General features: G+C 55.2%; 2 protein-coding genes across 6 annotated transcripts in view; both read right to left on the bottom strand.

The window, feature by feature from the left end:
- Positions 1 to 7,519: 7,519 nt before the first annotated feature.
- SLC35E4 (solute carrier family 35 member E4) lies at positions 7,520 to 14,263 on the bottom strand. Its single transcript, XM_060118873.1, has 2 exons — positions 13,009 to 14,263; positions 7,520 to 8,522 (listed from the first exon to the last, which is right to left on the bottom strand). The coding sequence occupies exons 1-2, from the start codon at positions 13,625 to 13,627 to the stop codon at positions 8,089 to 8,091; spliced, it is 1,053 nt and encodes a 350-aa protein (XP_059974856.1). The 5' UTR covers positions 13,628 to 14,263; the 3' UTR covers positions 7,520 to 8,088.
- Positions 14,264 to 19,050: 4,787 nt separating this feature from the next.
- TCN2 (transcobalamin 2) overlaps positions 19,051 to 22,965 on the bottom strand; it is a 33,836-nt gene continuing 29,921 nt past the window's right edge. For all 5 annotated transcript variants that reach the window (XM_060118573.1, XM_060118572.1, XM_060118570.1 and 2 more), the window contains 2 exons: positions 21,760 to 21,875; positions 19,051 to 19,622 (listed from right to left, as the gene is read on the bottom strand). In XM_060118573.1, the coding sequence (XP_059974556.1) occupies positions 19,561 to 19,622; positions 21,760 to 21,875 (178 nt within the window). In that variant the 3' untranslated portion in view covers positions 19,051 to 19,560. The remainder of the gene's footprint in view (positions 19,623 to 21,759; positions 21,876 to 22,965) is intronic.

Below are 22,965 nucleotides of genomic sequence, written 5' to 3'. Positions count from 1 at the left end.
GGGCCATAGTTCAATTATCAGTTTTCAAAACTTTTGCAAGGTAAGTCAAATCTGCCCTAAGCTTGTGCCACCCAGGTCCCAGTCTGAAATCTGGGTGGTCTGCATAGTAGTTTCATTCTCAAAGTCATTGGAATACTGTTTAGGGTCAGATCCATACATGTGAGCCTATGGGATCCATTTCTCAAGCTTCCTCCTCTCCACAGTTTCTCCCACACTCCCCAGTTTTCAAGACCACCCTTTCCCTGGTCCTCCAGCAAGAAATCAGGGCTTTTAGTCTCCCTGCTCTCCTGCATACATTCTGTGACCGGTTCTGCTCTGGGACCAGGTGACAGGATGAACAGAGAGAAAAAAGCAAGGGGATTCCTCCCCAACACACACACCTTTCAAGCCACAGTTCTTTTGGTCAGACAAAAGGATTCCCCTCCGAGTTTTAGGTGCTTTCCTGGCTTCCACTGCTACTGCTACTTCTGCTGCCCAGTTTCAACTTCAATATGAGGCTTGCCCAGGGACAGGACTATATGAGAAAAGAACAACAAAAAAAGAGATTTCCCTCACTCTTTCTGTCCTGAAGAGGGCTTCCTTCCTACTCCTTAGACCAGAAAGACAGGGCTGCTCTTGGAATTCTTTCTTTCCATGTCCACTGCACAGTTCCAGGATTCACGCTGCCTCTGAGACCAGGCCAGCAGATACAGGAGCAAAAAGCAAAACAGGAGACTCACCACCAGATTGTTTATACTCCAAGTTCTGGTTCCCTTTCCCAGTCCACATGCTACCATTTCTTTTTAAGAGTCCTCAGAGAGCTGCTTCCTGCATTCTGCCCAGGGTTTTTATTTGCATTCAGTGTGAAGGACAGACTATGTTTACTCTATCTTAGTCAGAACTGGCACCCTAAGAAATGTATTTTTAAAACTACATACTCATTTGTGGGAAAAGGAAAATAAATACGGTCCATCTACAATACTATCCTCAAGCAGTAACCAAGTCAACACTTAGGTATTGTATATTTCCTTCTTTCTATGCATTTTTTTTTGTTCATAGTTGAGAAAATACAATTTTGGATCCTCCTTTTTAAATTATTCTTTCAATATTCAGATTTGGATACGGCAGGACCAGCATTTCACATCCGAAGTGGAAGAAGTTGAGGTTGAGAGCTCCTTTTTTGCAAACAGTCTACTCTGTTCCTCTGGATTCAGAGTAGAGAGGCTGGATCTTAGTTCCCCGACCAGCGATCAAACCTGTGCCCCCTGCAGTGGATGCATAGAGTCCTGACCATTGGAATTCCTGTCATGTTGGAGTTTTATTGCAATCCTGTAAGAGGGGAGAATGAAATGTCCCTCACAGCCCAACAGCCTGGCTTGGAGCAAAGATTCCAAGCCTCTGATTTCATGAACTTTTAACTTTCCTACTCCAAAAATACAGAATCACTTTCTTTCTTTATGATGAATCAAAGTCAATTAAATTTGGTGTGAGACGTTTCTGTGAAGTTCATAATACCCTGCCAGATAAACGGTGGCCCTGAGGATTTTCCTGAACAACCTCTGTTGAGGTGGTGATCTCATTACAAATCTAGGGACAGGTAGCTCTTGACCCTGAAGCACACAGCCCTGCTTACCTACTGGGATGCTAAGTCCAGGTGCACTAAGAATCCATCAACCACCTCTGGACTGTGGACTTATGTCACACAGGAAGAAGCTCGGGATGAGAGTCGAGAGGTGAGGATTCTCATTCTGCTTTGTGACTTCAGGCAGACCCTGGAATTTTTCTGGAATTCTGCCTGTAAAATGGGAGTCACCATACCATCTGGGGTGGCCATAAGAATGTGTCCCACAGGCCTCTGATTACAGGATGCAATACTGAACAAGGGCCCCACCGTGACACTCTGAAATCCATCGCCATGTTTATGCTGAGACTAGACTTCCCTCAGGCTCCTTCTAGCCAATTCCCCAGTATAGCAGGGATACTAAGGCAGGCCCGGTCCTGGGAGACATGGACTCTTCTGATTGGCTTCCTTGCTGTCAGCTGTGTGGTCAAGAACGTTTCCCGCCAAACTTCCGTCCCTCTCTCCTCTACTTGCATCACAGTGTGATGGGCTCTCCTAGCCTTCCCAGCCCCTTCCCATTTTCTCTCACAAATGTTTCCCTCATAAAATCCTTGCACTTTTAATCCCATCTTGGCGCTTGCTTCTCAGAGGACCTGGACTAATACACCATCCTACTCCCCCTCTCACAGGTGCCAAGAGACACTCAAAAGCAGAAAGCTTTAAACACAGATAAAAGCCTCTTACCACAGATCTTTCTAGACTTCCCTTGGCAAAATATCTATAATGCCTTTCCCCTGAAGAAAAAAATGTTTTGCTGACTGAGCTGGGGAATATCCGGCAGACACCCCCTGTGAACCTGGGCCGGACCCCGCACACCCCTATAACCTCACACTCTGGCTCTGTTCTTCATAACAGAGTGGGGAGCAAGGAATGGCAGAATCCCAAGAATTAGGAGATGAAGACCTCGCCCTGCTGCTCCCTCTTTGTGCAAGATCGCTGCTATGGTCCGAACATTGGTGTCTCCCTAAAATTCATATGTTGAGACCTAATGCCCAAGGTGATAGTATTGGGAGGTGGGGCCTTTGGGAGGTAATTAGGTGATGAGGTCATGAGAGTGGAGCCCTCAAGAATGGGATTAGTGCCCTTATAAATGAAGCCTGTGACCCAGAAGAGGGCCCTCACCCGACCATGCTGGCACCCTGATCTCAGACTTCCAGCCTCCAGAACTGTGAGCAATAAATTTCTATGGTTTATAAGCCACCCAGTCTATGGCATTTTGTTATAGCAGCCCAGTGGACTAAGGCCATCTCTTTGGGCTTCAGTTTTCTATGTGTATAAGGGTTGAACAAGATCTGTGGTTTTCACCTGGGAAACTTGGCAGAGGTGTGCGGGGTTCCTGGTTCATCTAGGGCAATTCTGCTTTGGCTTATTTGATATCGGGCTCCAGCATAAGAAGCATGGACAAGGGTTCTTCCACCAAAGAAAGTTTAAACATATAAAGAGAAGTGCCCAGCCCAGGCAGCAGGTACTGCTGAGCCAGAATCTACCCACTGGGATGCTGGCAGTGTTTGGAGAAGGAGAGAGGGGGCACGTGAGGGTTGTGGCAGTCAGGAGGGGGCAGAAGGAGGCCTAGGCACTGGAAGGCTCCATCAGGCACAGGGGGCAGGGCTGGCCTCATATAGCTGGAGAGGTCACGGGGAGTGGGCTTGGAAACATCAGAGAACCAGAGCTCTACCTACCAGACCCAGGAGCCCAGGCCTTCTCCTTGTGTGCAGTGGGGACCAGAGGAAGAAGCCTCCAGCCGTCACAGAGACAAGCATTTGCCAAGTGCCTGCTGTGGGCCAGGATTGTATAGTACTGTGCCAGGAAGGATTCAGAAGTGTAGCTGACGAGACCGCCTGGAGCAGGAAGCTCCCAGACTCATTCCGCATGGCCCCAGGCTGTGTCCTCACTCACTCACTCAACAAGCTGATGTGGTAGCCAGCCTCAGAGGTGACCTCAATGATCTCAACTGACCTCAATGATCCCCTCCTCCTGGTGCATGCCCTTATGTAGTCAAGGTGGGAGGGCCCATACTGAATAGGGTTGACTTGTAACCAATAAGACATCAGAGAAATGACAATAATTTGAATTAATAAATGAAGATATTAGAGAAATGAGTGTGACTTTTGAAATTGGATCAAAAAGGACATTGTGGCTTCTTGCTCTCCTGAATCACTCACTCTGGTGGAAACCAACTACCATGCCATGAGTACACTCAAGGAGCCCTGTGGAAGGGCCCACATGGCAAGGAACTGAGGTCTCCTGCCGACAGCCATGTGAATGACTCATCTTAGAAGTGGACCTGCCAGCCACAGTTAAGCCTCTATATGACTGCAGCCCTGGCTGACATTTGACTGCCACTTCATGAGAGACCGAGTCAGAACTATTCCACTCAACCACTCCCAAATGCCCGATCCGCCGAAACTGAGATAAATTTATATTTATTGCTCTAAGCCATAATGTTTGGGGATAACTTGTTACCCCAAATCAGTACAAGTGATGCTACTCTGCACCACGCCCAAGACACGGGCCCCACTGTCATCATCTGCTCAATGGACCACAATAGTTCTTCCCTTGTCTCCCTGCCTGCTGTCCCAAGCCCCTTCAATTTCTCCTCCACGTAGGATCCAGACCAAACTGAAGGGCCATTATCAAAAAACATTTGTTGTTCCATCACAGTCCTTGCCTGCTCAAAACCTTCCATGTCTCTCCACTGTATTTTGTGTTATTTCTCAGAAGTATTTACAACTGAGCAGGAACAGTGTGATGATGGAGTCCCTGGCATCCCTGAGCTGATTTGGGAGCAAGAGTCCTTGTTTACCCTGGCCCCCTGGAATGACAATTCAAGGCCCCCCTGGGGAGGGTGGGAGGGGCCCCCTGGCAGCTGGGGCTGAGACAAGGCAGAAGCTTTGTTCTGAATCCACAATGGCAGGATGCCCAGCACAGACCCAGCTTCCTCCAAGGCAGGGTGAGGGGGTGGGAGCTGGGGCAAGAGCATGCCCTGGGGCCCTCGATGTGCAGGGGAAGCCTGGGGGTGGGGGCAGCAAGAGAAGTCTTGGGAGAGGAACTGGGAGGTGTTTGTAGTGAGCCAGTCTGCTAACATGGCTCGAGGACCTGTTAGGTTTGTGAAATAAAATTCATATCTAATGGCAAGACAGGATAAACCTAAACATATAAAATTCTTCTCTGCCTTTTGGCTTCCTCTCTCCCCACACTGTGCATTGTGTATCTGCATTTTTGCATCGACCAAACCTCCCCCATCGGCAGGAATTCCCGCTCAGCCATAAAGAGCAACTTTCTTCCAGCATCCAGGCAACTCCTTAAAAGATAACACCCCTTCCTGATCTTGTAAGGGGTCACATGACCCACCACGATGATGCTTAGATCTGGATTAAGTAAACTGTCAATAATATGTCGTTTGATGTACAGCCCTCTGTCCTAAAAAAAACGTACATAACTGTGCCCGGTCTGCTAATGGGCGGAACAGTTCTCAGAGCTTTCTGAGATGCTCATCCTGGGTTATGCTCCTCAAATTGGCTCTAATAAAATTTCCGTTTCTTTCTTAGATCGACTGGTTAATTTTTCATCCACAAGTGTAAGGCACTGTCGCTAAGCACTGGGTGTGTACGTTGGCCCCTGCTGCCTCCCAGAGCCAGACAGGTGAGGCTCTGCCGCTGCCCCCACTTAACACACAGAGCTACAGGAGGGGAAGACTCCGGCCCGTAGTCACACAGCTCAGACACAGCAGGGCTGGGCTTTGAACCCGGGTCCAACCCCTGCTCTTGACTGGTATTCTCTCCCGCCTACTCCATCCACGCCAGGCTCTGTGCTGGTGCTGGGGAGACAGCGGTGAGCAGGCAGTTCTGAGAGTGGGATGTGCTCAGGGCCCTGCCTGGAGAGGTGCAGGGAGCTGGGGTGAGCTTTGTGGCTTTCAACCCAGCCTGGCATGGGGCGGGGCAGGGGTGAGGGTAGGGAAGAGACCCCCCCCGCCCCCAAAGGAAGGTGACATCTGTTATCCAGAGATGGCTTCCCAGCAGGGACTGGGTACAAGGAGGGAGGCTGGGGAGGTGAAGTGTCTCGCGCAAGGAAACAGAACAAGTTAGAAGCAGAGTCCAGAGGGCCGTCAATGGGAATCACCTGATAAGCCCTTCCCTGTGAGTATCCCTGTGAAGCCGGCAGAGACCAGACAGGTCAGACAGGCGAGAAAGGGGGCCAGGACAAAAACCCAGGCTTTCTGACTGCCAGGCCAGTGCTCACTGTGCCCACTGCTGGCAGGGGTGGTAGGGAGGGCTTTAACTCTGACCCTGAGGGAATCACCTCAATGCTGGGTGGCCCTCAGGTCAAGCACAGCTCCAATTCCCCCCACTCTGCCCCCACAACCGCCAGGGGCTGGCTCTGATCAGATGGGAGGCTCACTCTAAAGCCAAGCATTCTCTGGGGCCCAGGAGCCAGGGCCTGGGCACTGCAGGAGGCTCCTACTATTGCAGGGGGCTCCTTGAATGGGGAAGGGTCCTGAGGACCAAGGAGGCCCTACCCACCTGAAGCCATTCATCCTCTATCCTGTCTGGCCAAGCCTCAGTGCGGAGCCCGGAGGTATCCAGGCTACACCAGGACGGGGCTGGGCCGGTAGCATCTCTGAGTCACAGGGAGGGTGGGTGGTGAGTGACTCAGCCTAGGACCACTTCCCCTCCACAAGATGGGCCTGGGCTGAGGTCAGAGCCAGGAAACCCTGCGCCTGTCCTGCCCAGGCTGGGTGCCTCCCAGGCCCTGATTGCCCCCACCCCCAGCCTGGGGCCGACCCTCCATGCAGCCCTGTCTATCACTGGCTGGCACAGCAGTCCTCCACGAATTCTGGCTATGTGAAGGAATGCATGATTCCTCCCTGAGTCCCAGGCCCCCGAGACCCCAACCCCGGCCTGGTCTAGCTCCCATCCTCCCATTTTCCATATGAGCCTAGAGCCTCAGAGAGAGTAGATGACTAGCCCAAGATAGGGACCAAGCCCACTGGCCCCATCGTTTTCTCTCCTCCCCGGGCCCTGCCTACCAGGCTCCTCACTGGAATCCTCTCCACGGGGATCATCAGCCCATTTTGTAGATATGGAAACTGAGGCTCAGGGAGGGGAGGTACCTACCCCAGGTACACAGTGCAGCGGGCGGAGCAGGATTAAGCCCCAGGTCTCTCTAACCCAGGCAGGGACCTTATGGTTTTTAACAGGCGGCCCCCAGCAGAAGCAGGTAGGTGGCGGGAGTTAAGTGCTTACAGCCAAGGGAAGGATGAGATGTGATGCAGCTGAGTCAGGCCAGCCCTCCAGGTGCCCCCGCCCCCCAGTGCTCCTCCTTCCATGGAGCCACCCGATTCCTTGCCCTCTGTGCCCACAGCCCTGGGCACGGCCCCTCGTCCAGGCCCTTCCTTCCTCAGGCTTCTTTTTCGGTTTTTCTTTTAGAGGAGGGTTGCATGTTTGGGTTTTCACCCCCAGGCAAGAGTTTCGCCATGAGAAAGGGAAAAGCAGATGTAGGAAGTGGACAGCAGACAGGGGACCAGCACGTGCAGAGGCTCTGGTGGGGAGGCTTGGTGTCGGGGGTTGGGGGGGGACCTGAAAGAAGCGGGTGCAGATGGAAGGTGGAGCCCAAGGAGGGGAGAGGAGAGAGGGGAGAGGGGAGAGGAGCCTGGTGAAGCTGTGGGGCCAGGCCCTGAGGGCCCTGTGGTCTGGTGCAGGAAGCTCTGACCTTGTCCCAAGAGCAGTGTGGAGCCACAGAAAGTGTGTGTTTTAGGAGATGCCCCCGGGGCTGCGGGAAGATGGCGTGCAGGGGCCGGAGCAGAGGGCTGGGGTGGGGGCCTGGCCAGGCCCTGGTTGGTAAGGGAGGGGTTCCTCGTTTCCTTGTGGGCAGCTGGCAGCTATCGGCCCTTGGCTGCCACCCCGAGGAATGACACAGGTGTACAAGCAAAAATAGTTTATTTGAGGACGGAAGACCCAAAATTGGGGGGCCCAGGGCTGAGGCCACAGCAGCTGCCTGGAGTTGGCACAGACGACCCCAACTCCCTAGGGAAGCCCAGCAGCAAAGAAGCCCTTCCCTGGGCCTCCTAGCTGCCTCCCCCATTTCCTGGAGGAAGGATTGTGCGACCCCCAAGAATCATCATCATCATCATCACCATCATCATCATCTTCATCATTAGAACACGGTGAGGTTTTCAAAGTTTGGCCAGCAGTTTTCGGCGTAGTAGTTGATACTCATCGTAATAATTACTCTGACGAGCACAGTGACTGTGCCGGGCTTGGACCCACCATCCAGTGGTGAGTGGGGTCTGTGATGAGGAGAGGCAGGCAGGGACAGGAGGTGGGTCTCTCTGGGAGTCCCCATTCCAGCCTCCAAGGTGGCCCTGCAGGAAGACCCATCTCCCCCGACGGCCCCAGAGGCTGTCCAGTCTCCCCGTTTTCCCATGGCCATGGGCCAAGGCTGGATTCAGGCTGAGGCAGTCCCGCGTGGTCCCTGTGCTCCCTCAGGTCTCAGAGACCCTTGCCAGGCTGGTCCCTCCGCCAGAAGCCCCGGCGGGCAGCCCAAGAAGCCACAAACTCACAGTTGTGGTAAAGGAACATTCCTGAAAGGGTGAGCGCAATGCCCACATAGCTGAGGGTGCTGAGGCGGCTGCCAAACAGGAGCCGGGAAAGGATGAGGTTACCCACGACAGTGAGGTTGCCCAGGACGTGGACAGTGAGGGCCGAGGTGAGGGCCAGCAGGGAGAAGCTGGCCAGGTTGTAGAGCACAGACAGGAGGCAGCTGAGCAGGATACAGGCCCAGAGGCGGGAGTCGGTGGGGGCAGGCGGCGGTGCCACGCCAGCCTCCAGCACCAGGGCCGCGCCTGCCAGCAGGCAGAAGCTGGGCAGCGAGGTGGCATACAGCAGGGTCACCGCGTCCAGCCTCTCCTCCTGCAGCAGGGCACCTGCAACCAGGACAGCAGCCATCAGCACCCGGAGCGAGACAACCCCCATGAGGCCAACCCAGCACAACCTCCTCCTCGGCCCATCCTCCAGGAAGCCTGCCTGCCCCAACCCCTCAGGCGGAATTAGTGGCTCCCGCTCTGTAACGGGAAGGTCAAGAATCCAAAGTCAGACTGCCTGAGTGGTGACCCAGGTCCCCTCCTGACTACCTGTGACCTGGCACTTAACCTCTATAGGCCTAGGTTTCCTCACCTGCAAAATCGGAGGATAATAAAACCTTAAATATGCAGGGTTGTTGTAAAGATTAAAATAGATAATGTACATAAAGCCCTTAGAAGGTAAGTGCTCAGTAAATGTAGAAAGATAAGATAAATAAGCGTTATCACCTACTCCTCCCACAGGCTGAAACAATAATCTGCTTGTGATGTCCCACTGATCAATAAACATGAAAAAAAAAATTCTTCAGGGGCTCCCCAGGTCCTGGAGAAAAACATCCTGGGCTCTTAACCAACTTTGAAGGCCCTGAACCAAGCGACCCCGACCCAGCTTTCTTGGCTTCAGCCCTTCTCGCACCCTCAGCCCCACAGTGCAGCTCCCACGCCAGAGTAGGGACAGGCCACCAGCAGCCCCGTTCTGCCACTTACTAGCTATGTGGCCTTTAGCTTAAAAAAGATAGAGAGTTTGAAATAATAAAAACTGTTTGAATCAAATGTTCGATCACTTATGACTATTGGGATGACAGGGAACAACAAGATCATTGTTTGCTCCCGGCTGTCACTCACTGTTCATCGCTGATAATCAGCATCTTTTGCTACCAACGCTGGGGCTTGTCAAGATGAATCCAGGACACAGAGGAAAACTTAGTCTTTGCAAGGAAAACTTAGTCTTTGCAAGGAAAGAGGGGATCCTACCATCTTGCACATGTGTGCCTGTGTGTGTGTGTGTGTATTCATGTTACAACCCAGCTGGTTCACAAAACCAGTGGTGCCCATCATAAAATCACACCCGGCTCAGATGAAATGATAGTACTTGCATGAAGGCAAGGAGACAGTTTTTGTGGAGAGAAATGAGTCATGGCTCCCCATCCCCGCCCAGGGCTCTCTGAGCCTCTATGCATTTTCTGACACACACTTTCCAAAGAGCCACAGAGGCGCTTACTCATAGGCTATGCTTAGAATAGGAAATCTTATTTCTCTCTCCATTTCATTCTGATGTTTTGGCTTTGTTCTCTAGGCAACAGTCCTTCCATCAAGCATTTCTAGAAATGAACAGATAACTGGAATGCCTCCTGGGTCTTTGGCAAATTTCACCCTCTGAGAGGCAGCCAGGCAGGAAGGTCCTAACTTCCTCCTCCTGCGACTTGCTCCTGTTCTGCATCCCACCCAGCCCTCTGCCTCCCTCTGCTGCAGTCCAGGGAAAGAGCAGGGATCCTCTGCCAGAGGCCACCCACCCGGGGCCCCAAAATGCCAGCCTGTCATACTGACTCCTCAGCGACCCCTCCTCTGCCAGCTCCCACCAAACCCTGCATTTCAACCTCTCCTGGGACTTTCCTGGCGGTCCAGCGGTTAAGCCTCTGTGCTCCCAATGCAGGGGGCATGGGGTCGGGGAACTAAGATACGGCATGCCACACGTGTGGCCAAAAACAAACAAACAAAAACCAAACAACCTCTCTTCCTCCAAAGACACTTTTGTTTCAGCATCTGAACACGCCAAGCTTCAGTCACCTGTGGACAAATGTTCTCTAGACCCCATTCCGCTGGCTTCTGGCTTATCCCATCTCTGCTCCGTCACGAGCTGTGTGATATGACACAAGCCGCCCTCTCTCTATGCCTGTCCCCTCGTGGGAGCGTGGGCAAGGTGACAACATGCCCCCCACGGGGGCCTGTGAGGTGCTGAGTGCAGGGCCTGGTGCCCAGAAGCAACTGCTGGCCACAGCAGCTGTCACCATCCCCCACACGCTGCCCCGGCTGGCTGACACCCGTGCCCTGGCAAGCCCTGCTTCCCCCTCCCAGAACGCCCTTTCCTACTCTGACTGTATGAAGAGCTGGGCATGGTGTGGGCACACAGTGAGGGCTCAGCAAGTGTTCGCCACTATTATTACATTATTGTCACCATCACTGCCTGCCTCCTCCCCCAGGCAGCCTTCTCTGGTTTCCCCTAGAAGTAGCCACCCAACCACAGCTATGGCCACCTTGGCTCTAGCACTTCTCCCCTGCCTTGTGATCCCTACTTCTCCTCACCAGCCTGAGAGCTCAGCGGGCAGGGTCAGGCTGTTCCCTCATGCAGGTGGATGTAGCTGAGGACAAGTCTCAGCACGCTGGCACCCCCACTTCCCAGCCTTTCTGTGAGTGGGAAGGTGGCATCACTCCTCTCCCCGTGTAGCCCCCCAGGTCCACAACTGGCCCAGGAAGGAGAGATGCTGCTGGACCTGCCCGTGGCTGCTGGGCACTCCTCTTTCTGGACTTTCATCCTCTGCTCCCATGGAGTCTGCCCTCAGGGAAGGAGCTGGTGTCAGCCATTCACACTCTAGTCTAAATTTGGCCCTGATGACTTTCCTGGAAAGTCTGGCAGTAGAAACCTCCTCTTGTCCAAAACCCATCTCACCCCTTATCTCCAGTCTGTTCCTCCCCACCTCTGCTGGGCTCCCATCTCTGTTGGTGGGGCCTCCAGCCTCCTAAGCTCCCTCCTTAGCACCCTGAGCCAAGGAGTTTAACCAGCCTGCCAATTCTGCCATCAGACCATTAATAAATCCACCATTTAAGGGGTACCTTACCTGGGCCAGGCCCCAGGCTATGTGCTGGGGACATGGAGCTGCCTCAAAACCAGGCCATGCCCTCTCAGAGCTCCTGTCTGGTGGGAGGCAGACAGGTAAACAAGAGGCTATAATACAAGGCAGGTGGAGTCCTGATGGAGGAAGCAGAGGATGCTGTGGGCACCTAGAGCAAGCATCCAACCTCCTTCAGGGGCAGGCAGGAGACAAGGAGAGAGCTGGCAGAGCCAAGGAGCAGCCTGATGCCAGGTACCTGCCACCCCATGTCCATGTGCCCGAGGCCTGGCTGGCCATAGCCTGTCCTGCAGGCTGGGGCTCCTCCTGTGTGAGAAGCGCTGGGCCTCAGCAGACATGATGTGAGCTTTGAGGCTGGGGCCTTCCCAGCCTTCTGGCCCTGCTCAGGGCAGGGTACAAGGTCAAGTTTCCCACTGACTCATGCCCAGAACTCAGGTCCCAGCTCTCATGTAACCTGAAGGCAAAAATAGAACTGGGCTTTGGCCCCACCTCAGGGCCCTGGAGGATGGGTACAGGGACTCTGGGTCCTGGCTCCAATGACTCTAAGACAGGGCTGAGCTCTGACTTCAACCTTCTCTGGCTGCAGGCTGCCCTAACCCCAGCCCAGGGCCCTTGGAGCAGCCCTTTCTCTCTCCCAGGCCTGGGTCACAGGATCTCAGAGCTGAAAGGGAGGGAGACCAAGAAAGCCCTGGGATTATCAACTCTGACCTCCACCAAACAGATGGGGAGACTGAGGCCCAGACAAGATCCAGATCTCCGCTTCTGGCCAAGGTTGCCCAGGAAGCACGAGCCCAGGTGTGGCTGGAACCCAGGCCTCCCCAACCTGAGTGGGCACCCTTGGGTTGAGGCAGAGAGATGGTGGAGGCTGTGACTCAAAGGACCCTCAGTAGGACAGGCAGGAAGGTGGTCTCCACCCTCAGGCAGAGTGATTTAGCAGGGGCTAGGCCTGGAACCTCCACCTTACCCTCTGTCCAGAGCCCCCAACCCCCTTTCATCAGAGCTGAGGTCAAGAGTCACATGGACTAGGATTCCAGTCCTTAGGAGCTGTGTGACTGTGGGCAAATCATGAACCTCTCTGGGTCTCAGTTCCAGCATCTTGTAAAATGGGGATGAAGGTGGTGGTTGCCATGAAGACTCAAGGTCAACACCTAGCATGGGACCAGTTACACTGCAGCTCCCAGTAAATACCAACCCTTCCCAGACTTAGCAAAAGCCCTCGACTTCCAAATCCCAGCTCATGGCCTTGCCCTCTTTCTCTTTCCCTAGTCTCCACTATCAGGCCTCCCTCAGGTCCATAGCCTTATGTCACATCACTTGGACGGCATGAAGTCTGCCTGCCTGGGTTCAAATCTTGCCTCTGCTGCTCACATGGCCCAGGGAAAGCCCCTCTACCTGTCAAATGGGGACAATATAGTGACTTCCTCGATCAGGTATGGAGATCCAGGCTTGACAAAACATGGACCACAGATCTATGGCAGCCAACTGGACGAAACACTGGTTGGGCCTCTAGAGCCTAAGACTGGGGCCTGGAACTCACTGAGAGGCTGGCCCTTTCTGAGCCTCAGTTCCTGACTCTTCCCGAGCCATGTGCCTCAGTTTCTTTATCTGTAAAACTGGATAATGGCCATGGCCCCTCACAGGGCCACCCAGGCCACACTCCCACCCCGATCCCCACCTCCTCAACCAGTGTCCTGGGTACTCACTCTGCTGAATGGACTTGAGCCCACGGAGGCAGGTGGCCGCCAGCAGGAAACCACAGCCAGCTGGGGGTGTCCGGAGCTCTCCGGCCAGGCTGCAGGCGGCCCCCAGGCAGAGAAGGCCCATGGCGGCGAACTGCAGTGGGTGGTGGCGGCGGCCGAGCAGCAGCGCAGACAGAGCCAGCGTGATCAGTGGCGTGGTGGTGGTGGCCAGCTGCGCCAGGTCCAGGGGCACAGCGCTCAGGCCCACGTTGCCACAGGCCATCGAGGCGCCTAACGTGAGGCTGAGCAGCAGCACTTGGCGGCGGGTGCGGCCGGGCATGGGGCGCCGTGCCCCCGGGTGGCATGCCAGCGCAGCTGCCAGCATGTGCAGCGCCGAGAGCAGCAGGGGCCGCCCGAAGCCGTGCACCGTGAAAATCCACTTGTTGAGGCTCGACATGCTGGCTCCCGCCAGCAGCCACACCAGCGCTGCCACGGCCACCCAGGCCCGGCCAGGCCGCTGTAGCGCCAGCGGGGTGTCAGGGGGCCACTGGGGGAACCCAGCCCACCGAGCACCGCCAGCCACCGCCACTGCCTCAGCTGAGGTCATCCTGCCGTCATGGCGCTCCCGCGGGCAGCGGCACATCCGTACCAGTGGGGCCGGGGCAGGAGGCCGGCTCCCCAGCGACCAGCTCTGGGCCACCAGAGAGCCCCACTGTGGATCCCGCTCGGTCTCAGGTGAGGGCACTGCTACTTGTGCCCGGCCTGCGGCAGCCGAGGTCCAAGAGCTATGCTGTGTCCCCGGCTCAGGCAGGTCAGAGCCTAGGTCGCTTCTGCTGGGATGCCAGGCTCCCTGGTGCACAAGCCTGGCCTAGTAAGCGCCGGGCACCTCTGCCCCGTGCCAGGCGAAGTCTCCACTCTTCTCCCCTCCTAGTGCCCACGCTACGCTTACATGGAATCCTCCATCCCTATTCTCTTCAGTCCAAACCCCAGGTCCTCCAGCGTGCTCAGGCCAGGCCTGCAAGGACGATCCGGGCTCCCGCGCCCGGTGGTGCCGGTGGTCCCGGTGGTCGGGCTCGCTGCCTCCGACAGTGCCCAGACCCTGCTGACGCGCCGGCCTGCGCTGCGGCCGGTGTCAGACGGCGAGCTCGACTCAGCTCGGCTCCGGCAGGGCCTCGGCGCCAGCTCCGGCTCCCGGCGGCTCAGGCTGCGGCGGGATCTCTCGCCAGGTTCGGGCGGAGAGCGAGGCTCCGTGCCCTAGGCCCCGCCTCCGCGGCCGCCCCTCGAGCCTCACCCGGAAAATTGGGCTGAGCCCCAGGCGCCACCTCCGGCCAGGCTCCGCCCCCGAAGCCGAGAGGGATGTCTCGCCCCTCCCCCACGCCGCCCGCTCGCAGCTCCTCCTCTATCAGCCTAGCTTTACCTCCGTCAGCAGACCTCTTCCTAGCTGGAGTGGTCAGCCTGTCTGTCCCCCATTCCCACACCGGTGGAGGATCAGGCCCCTCCCCACCCAGCGCCAAGGCAGGCCCCCCATAGAGATGAACACACGGCGGGAGACCCTGGGGTATCTTTCTGAGGGAGCCTGATAAAAAGCCCTAGCCCATCAAGAGATTTCATTTTCAAGGACACCCTCCCCCCAGGAGACCTCATCCTAGGACCAGTCTCGGAACCACCCAATCTCTGGCCAGTTATCCCGTGGAGCCTCAGCATCCGGAAGAGTTGGACCACGGGGTCCCTTAATACCCCTCCCTCGCCCCTCCCTAACCCGAACAGCTCCTCCCTCTCCCAGCCCAGGGCGGGACCCCTCTAGGCAGGCAGAGGGAAGCTGAATCACCAAGGCCACCCACAGCTGCGGAAGCAGGGTCCCGCCGGCCAGCATCTATCCCTGGCCAGCAGCCCCTGTCCCATCCCCTGGGCACTCAGAGCTGACTCATAGCTGAAACTCCTGGGGTCCACCCTCTGCCCCCATCCCTGGCAGGACAAAGAGCCCTAGGTGGGTTGGGAGCCAGAGCAGCTGCCACTAAGCCTTTGCCCCTGCATCGGTGTTGGGTAAACAGCACACCCCAGAGCAGGACAGGCTGATAGGGATTCCAGGCTGGGCCCTGGCCTCTCTGAGCTCAGGAGTCCAAGTGTGCAAGAATCACTGCCCACTGTGAGCCTCTTTCCTGACGTCCAGCTTCCTTCTCTGTGGAAGTTCCTTCCCACTGGGACACGGTTCACCCCTAGCCTGTCGTCTGACCAGCAAGTCCTTGATGGAGCAACAAGACCGCAAAGGGAGACCGCTCATCTCGGTCCACGGCGCCCTCTGGTGGTCAGAACACAGAATGGCTGCAAGTGTCCCCTAATCCCCATCACAATCCTTGGACTGGGATTAAAATTCCCCAGCCTCACTACTGTTTCAGACCTGCTGAATTCAGATACCCTCTGGTGAGCCCAGGGATGTGAATCTTTTTTCATTTGCCTCTGGTGATTCTGACACCCGCATGAGCCTGCAAATCACTGCTGAATAGTCCAAACTGTAGGGCAGGAGATTTCCAGGTGAAAGACCAAAATATGCAGGTATTTAGATGGGGTTTTTCCAGGAGTGGTTGTGGGAGGGAAACTGAGCCAGCCAAGGGGGCAGCCCCCCTAGCCCCACATTTCCTGAAGAGGAGGAATCAGGGCCCCTAAGGGTTAGATTCTTTTTGAGATTTTGTCAGTTTTCCAGTTAAGCTCCCTTTAATTAAAAAAAACAGCAATGAATTAAAAAATAGTAAACACCCCCCAATCTTCTAAGAGCTGAGCTACTGCGGAGTGGTAGGCAGTGTCTACACCTCCTCCAAGACTGCCAAAAAGCACTCCCACCTGCCTGGCCTGGTGAGGGGTGAGCTATGAGGAATGAGGATTAACCAAGATGAGGCCTGTGTTGGCCTTGGTGGGAGGGAGATAGCTGTACATCCTTGGGGGGGAGGAGGGGCGAGGGGGAGGCTGAGGGCAGAGCCCAAAGCAGGGATCGTGCAGCTTGAGTGGTGGTGGAGGATTCAGACCACATCTACCTGGCTCCAGAGCCCCAGTTTTTAACCTGCCTTGACCTGCAGGCAGCAAGACTCTCCACAGGATGTTCCCTTGTGGGAGAATGGCGGGGGTGGGCACCCAGCTTCATAGAGGGCAGCAAGGGCTCCTTCGCACCCCTTGAGGTCCACCTGAACGCCCAGAGCAGCCCCGAGCAGCCTGCCCCTGCCCACAGGCTCTCATATCCCTCTGGTCTGAGTGCTGCCCTTCACCTGCCGCCCCCCACCGCTGCTGCGGGAAGCAGGTGATTCGGGGCGGGACCCTGGGAGGCACCAGGAGGGAAGAAGAACCCATTTCCAGCAACTGAGCTGCGGAGGCTTGGGACGGGTCTCTTCTCGTCGCTGCATGTCTCTAGACCAGTCACTTCACTGCGGGGCCTCAGTCTCCCCATCTGTGATCTATGATGAGCTCACAGGCATGAATGTAAACCAAGGCGCCACCCCACAGTTGTGAGTTAGGAACAGGCTGCGCAAGGGGACGCGGCTTGTCTGGAGTCACACAGCTCTAAATGCAGGCCAGACGCAAACCTGGGCCCCCATTCCAGAGCGGCCACTGCTTGTCAGACTCTTACTGTAGACATGACTGTCCTCCCACCCATGCCCCTTCTCGGGGTCCCTGCTGATGGAGCCAGACTAGACACATGACCCAGGGCCCAGAAGTGGGCTGTGCCAGTCAGACCCCTCTCCAGGCTTTGGGACACAGGCTAAGAAGATAAGAGGGCCTGGGGAATTAAACTGGAAGTCAGCAGAGTCACTGCTGGGGCCACGTTCAGAGGAAGCTGACGGAGGGGGAGGACACGGAGAGGAGAGAGCCTGAGGGTAGTGCAGGGATGGAGCCCTGAGCCCCAACTTCCATTTCCCCACTGCCCTCGGCTGCCCTTAAATTGGTGGGCTGAGTCTTTTCAGCAAATATCCTTTTTTATTTTTATTTTTTTTGCCACCCCGAGCAGCATGTGGGATCTTAGTTCCCTGACCAGGGATCAAACCCATGCCCCCTGCAGTGGAAGCATGGAGTCCTAACCACTGTACTGCCAGGGAAGTCTGTCAGCAAATATCCTTTGATTTGAGCAGGATTCAGTAGCTCCCTGCTGCTCAGAGCCAAACACACCCCGACTAAGACAGTTCCTTCAGAGGGAGGATCACATCCAGACCATGGACGCTGAAAGCCCAGTGCAGGGGTGCTCCCTTCAGTTAAGTCCACCCTCCCCCTAGCCTGGCCTGGGACCTGCCACAGCTGGCGTCCCCTATATGGGAGGGGCCCTGGCTTCCTCAGGAGGTGGGGAGGCAGCAAGGTGGTGCAGGGGCAAGGGCTGGGGTCAATGGGTGGGGACCTTGGCTCTGACACCCACAGGCTGTGTGACCTGAGGGAAGCCGCAGGTCTCTCTGAGCCTCCACCCTTCTGTGAGGAGAGAGTCCCAGGGCAGGTCTTGAATCCTCTCTAAAGTGCCCTTGGCCGAGATTAAGAAAGGACAGGTGAACAAGCACTCTGGGGATCTGGGCACAGACATTTCACCTTCAAAACGGAGGTGGCTTTTTCATTTGGCTTTCAGGTACTTGCATGTCTGTAAAGCATTTTTTAAATCGCTTACTTCCCCTACTTGCCCAGACCCTAAATATTGGAGGAAGAAGCACATGTTTAATTCATGGCGTGGACGGCTCTGTGACAGTCACTGTGAAACCTGACATGCTGTCAGAGGGCCCCTCCAAGGGCAGACCCCCTCCCTAACCTCGGTGGGGTGGGGCTTGTGGGGTGCCTGCCTGGCCTGAACCCTACTTCCCAGAGGGCAGCCCAGAGCCCAGGCCCTCCCACAAAGAGGCAGGGTCCCCACCCCACTGGCCGCTGAGGCCTGGGGTGGCGCCTGACTGTGTCTTGGGGAAAAGCTCTAGGGTCCTGGGCCTTCAGTTGCATTTGGACTCTGCCATGTAATCCTAATACTTGCCAACTAAAACTTGTCAACTGCCATCTGCCTCTACGAGGATTAGGTCACTAGCCCCTGTAGCCACTGACCTTCAACACACCCTGAAAGGAGTTCAGGGTGGAGATCAGGAATGAGGCACTCTGTGCTCTGGGAAAAATAGGCAGAACAGGCAGTTATTTTTAGAAGATTTTATGAGCCCAATTCTTGCATCTTCTCTTATCTAGAAAAGCACTAAAATCATTAATGGAGCCATCTGCTCCTGGTGACTAGCAGTAACCTTCACAAGACGAGCAGCAGGTCTCTGCCAAAATGTGTGCTTGACTACATGTACCCCCTTCGCTAAGATCATATATAGTGCTGACCCCTCCCCTACCTCTTCAGAGCAGTTTCTCAGAGCTATCTGAAATGCTGTCTCCTGGGCTATAGTCCTCATTTTGCCCCAAATAAAACTTAACTCGTGGGCTTCCCTGGTGGTGCAGTGGTTGAGGGTCCGCCTGCCGATGCAGGGGACACGGGTTCGTGCCCCGGTCTGGCAAGATCCCACATGCTGCGAAGCGGCTGGGCCCGTGAGCCATGGCCGCTGGGCCTGCGCGTCCAGAGCCTGTGCTCCGCAGCGGGAGGGGCCGCGACAGTGAGAGGCCCGCGTACCGCAAAAAACAAAACAAAACAAAACAAAACAAAAAACTTAACTCGCTACTCTCACGTTATGCTTTTTTTTGTTTGTTTTTGTAAGTCGGCACAATCATGAAAGCCCCTGATTTTCAGTGTTTGAGTCGAGGAGCCAGGAGGCCTCCCCAGGCCAGGTCTGTCGTCTCCTAAGCCACGCCCCCCCCCCCCCCCCCCGCGCCAGACACTCTCCCTCTGTAAAGCAGAGAGGAAAACAGAAACATCAACAACCTCAGAGTTGTGCAAGAGAGCGTCCAGCAAGTACACGCCCCCTGAGCAGTAATCAGCGTCACCACCGCCAGCACCGTTCCTGTGCACCCCCCACCCGTACCCAGGAGAATGCTCACTCCCTCCTCTGCTCCCCACGGGCCTCTCTCCCCCTTCTCTGCTCCCAGCCCCAGCACAGGCTCCAAGCATGAGGCATCAGGACCCTGGGGCATGTGCACAATCAATTCTTTAATCATTTTGGAGGTGGGCTGACAGCAGCCCTGCAGAGCCCTCGCCAGCTGCTATGCCGCAGTCAGCTCTGGGGCAGCAGCCCCGATGGAGTGAAGAGTGGAAAGTTATGGTCAGGGCCACAGAGCTCTCCTTGCAGGACCCCCATCCCAGAGCAAGCGGTACTCACAACGCCAGCAGCCGGTGGCCTCCTCGTGCCAAAGAGTCTGAGATGCTCACACCCTCCAGCCTACGAGTGGCCTTCACGGGACACCTGCGGGGCCAGGTGGGGCCAGACCTGGGCAGTCAGACCTGCCGGGGAAGGTGCTGGGCTCCCTGCTCCAGGGTGGGTGGTGGTTTAGGACCCCCACAGGGGTGGTGGCTGTGGCGATCCGGGGACAAGTGCACAAGAGGAGGCAGCAGGGTCAGGCGTGTGCCTGTTACAGGGATGTCTGGAGGGAGGGCAGAAGCCCAGGAAGTGTGGGAGGCAGCTGGGGTGGTGAGCCTGGGGTCTACCAGCCAACCAGCCTCAGCTCGATGGCTTCTCCATCCCTGGGTCTGTAGTCAGCAATACCTGCAGAAATATTGTGGGATGGGAGTTAACAGGGCGGAGTGTTCTCCCCACCAACCTCAACTTCTGGACCCCTGCCCTGAGGCCACGGTCTGTAAGATGGGCTCAGGGCTTGGTGGTGGGAGACTGGGGGCCTGTCCAGAGCCAGTCTGGAGACTCTGAACTCAGTTGTGACCTCAGGGTCGCTGAGACCCACAGGCTCATTTTGCAGTGGGGGACCCCCAGAGGGTGTGGGAGGGTATGGGACAGCACACCGGATAACCAACATGGGGCCAAAGGAACCAGAGACCCTGACAACAGCTGACCGGCAGGGTCACTATCTTCATAGTCCCCCAAAGGGCCATCAGGAAGAGGGACCTGCTCGGTGTGGTCTGGGGACTATGAGTGAAGTCAGCCTTTGCTCACTAGGGACAATCCAGGCTCCAGCACGACACCTCGGTCAAGCCCCAGCTCTGCACTCACTAGGGGTGTGACTCTGGGCAGGTTATTTAACCTCTCTGAGTGCTGGTGTTCCCATTTCTAAAGTGAGGATAATAGTGATATCAACAACCGGGCCCTCCTTTTTCCCCATGGGAGTGGGCTTCCTGCTGGAGTGGGAGTCGAGGGGGGTAGGTAGAGGACACGACCACCCACGTCTGCCTCATGGCCGAGTCCATCGGGCTCTCCCCCTCAGCTACCTCCTCTGTCCAGCCTTTATCAGTAATAGAGGCCAGATCTGGTCTCTCCATCTGTCACCTCTTGGTTTTATTTCTCAATTTGTCCAGAAGCCAGGCAGGAAAAGAGAATGCTTTTTATTGGGCTCCCTCAGCGAATCCCACCTTCTGTAAAGCACTTGGCCCCATGCCTGGCCCATGACAAATGCCCACTAGAAGTTCCAGGTAGCAGGAGTGGGGACAGATGACCCTTAAGAGTCTGTCTCGTAACTGGGCAGGTGCTCAGGGATGCTTATGACAGCTTGGGGCATAAGAGTTAAAACTGGAGACACCCTAAAGGTCCAGCAGGAGTTGATAAGCTGTGGTCCACCCATCCCACTCCACGCCAGGGCTGGGCCCTAATTGGCCTAAGCCAGTCTTGCCATGATCCCTTCTCTCTAGCCAATGATGGGCGCAGAACCTGGGCCATCTCTAGCAACAAGGATGGGTCCACGAACGCGCCTGTGTCCCAAGTCCGCCTTCAGGATGCCAGGAGACATTTGCTGGGGGATTCAGAGACAAGTTTCCCAAGTCATAAAAGGGAGCAGCCCCAGGAAGACACAGAGTAGCCTCTCTGGAGGTAGGAAGCCAGCAAAGAGAGGAGGAGAGTCACAGGGAGGTGGGGCTGAGGCTGTAGTCCTTGCTCCCACTGGAATCTGGTCACATGAGCCAATGGATGAGCCAATGGATGTCGTGGAAGCTAGTTTGTATTACATTTCTGTTACTTGTAGCCCAAAGCACCCTGCTGGATGAGATATCCTATGTGGCTATTACAAAGAAAGGGGAAGACCTACATATATCAACACAGAAAGATGGCTACAATATGTTAAGGCTGAAAAAAATAAATTGCAAAACAGTATATAGAGCTGTGCCATTTGATATGCCAGCCATCAGCCACATGTGGCTACTGAGCACTTGAAAAGTACAAAAACCAGGCATGCAAAATATGTCATTAATAATTTTGGATTGATTACATCTTGGAATGATATTTTGGATGTATTGGACTAAATAAGATATATTATTAATATTAGCTTCACCAACTGCAGAATTTAGAATTACACATGTGGCTCACATTTTATTTCTATCGGAGAGCACTGCTATAGAGTATGGCTTCATTTCTATGAAAAAACAAACGTACATATTTAAAAAATTATCTGGAAGAAAATATACCAAAAGTTAAAAGAAGTTATTTCTGGGTAGCGGATTATGGGCAATTTTAATTTTCTTCTTTTTTGCCTATCTGCTTTCCTAGAGTTGCCACAATAACGTATATAAAAATTCTTCAGAATACAGTTAAATATATTATATGCAAACTTGAGCATCAGTGGTTATCTGAGGCTGAGGCCCAGGAAGGTTCAGGGGAAAGCTGGCGTGAGTCGACAAAGCCTCAGTGCTGGGACAGGGCTGGGCTGGGGACACATCCAGAGGGGGCTGGCCACCAGACTCACCTTGCAGCAGGGGGGTGTCGGGGGCTCGGAGGAGTTGCCAGAACTCACGTTCCCCAGCTTTCTTCCCCATCACGGAGGTCAGGTAGGGGCCTGACAAGGAGGCCTGTGTTCCATACCTAAGAAAGGGGCAGGCAAAGAGGGAGAAAAGGTGACTTTTGCTCCCCTCGACCCAGGGGCAGAAGCAGAACCACCCACACAAGGCAAGTCCTGCCCTCGCTCTCAGGGCAGCGCGAGCCAAACCCTTCCTGGGCCACCCCACCATGGGTCTCTCCTCCACGCCTCCTCTCCAGCCCCACGGACACCGCCCACTCAGGGGACTGCATCCCCTCTGGGGGCTGACATTGCAGGGGGTGGGAATCAGAAGCTGACAATGGCCCACGAGAAACAGTGAGGCCAGCGTGAGAAAGAAGCAGGAACAGGCAAGACAGAGGCAGAAACACCCAGTGGTGGCTCTGGGTCTCTGGTTCCAGAAGTTTCTGTGGCTCAGGGGCATCCCCATCCTTGTGGCTGGGTTGCTCAGTCTTCTCTCCGACTGTACACACCCCATGCTCCCCACTACCAGAGAGGCTTGTATTAGATTCCTGGCTTTTGCAACCAAGAGACTCCTTCTTCATGCCACCCTTCCCTGACGCCACTGCCACAAACACAAAGGGATCCCGGATCCTAGTTCCCGGACCAGGGATCAAACCCGTGCCCCCTGCAGTGGAAGCCTGGAGTCTGAACCACTGGACCGCCAGGGAAGTCCCCAAAGGGATCCTCTTAAAACACTGTGGCCCTGTCCTTCCTGTCTCCTTATCAATGGTGTTGTTCTTAGAGAGGGAGGGTTTTCATAGTTTTAAGAAACAGAAATACCCTCAGGGTGACCTGGTCAAAGGGAAGGTTTTAGGGAGCAGCCCGTCCCCAGTCCTCCCTTAAGTGCAGGGCCACATGGCTGCCCGGAGAACCGCTCTGTACCGGCCTCTCTCCGTTTCTCTCTCTCCTCTTTCTGTCTCTTTCTCTCCGTCTCTCTCTTTTCCTCTCTCTCCTTCTAGAATCCAGCTTTCTCTGCTGTGCACTCACATGCCTCAAATGTGCCTCCACACCCCCTCCAACACCAAGAGAATCATTTCTCAGATTGGTATCCCTGACGTTTTCTGAGTCCTGGAGTTCTGAATAAAAATGTTAAGTTCAAAATTTTTTCCATTTTGATGACAATATCCAAACACA

Source organism: Mesoplodon densirostris, chromosome 15, assembly GCF_025265405.1.
Source record: "Mesoplodon densirostris isolate mMesDen1 chromosome 15, mMesDen1 primary haplotype, whole genome shotgun sequence".
Taxonomy (NCBI): Eukaryota; Metazoa; Chordata; class Mammalia; order Artiodactyla; family Ziphiidae; genus Mesoplodon; species Mesoplodon densirostris.
The sequence above is the reverse complement of the archived record's forward strand: the minus strand, read 5'-3'. Positions and strand labels throughout refer to the sequence as shown.

Excerpts from the sequence above, each read along its gene's own strand:
- SLC35E4 (XM_060118873.1), bottom strand. The coding sequence starts at position 13,627 with ATGTGCCGCTGCCCGCGGGAGCGCCATGACGGCAGGATGACCTCAGCT. Across the intron at positions 8,523-13,008 it reads GCTCAAGTCCATTCAGCAGA|GTGCCCTGCTGCAGGAGGAG; the intron begins GTGAGTACCCAG and ends TCCTGGTTGCAG.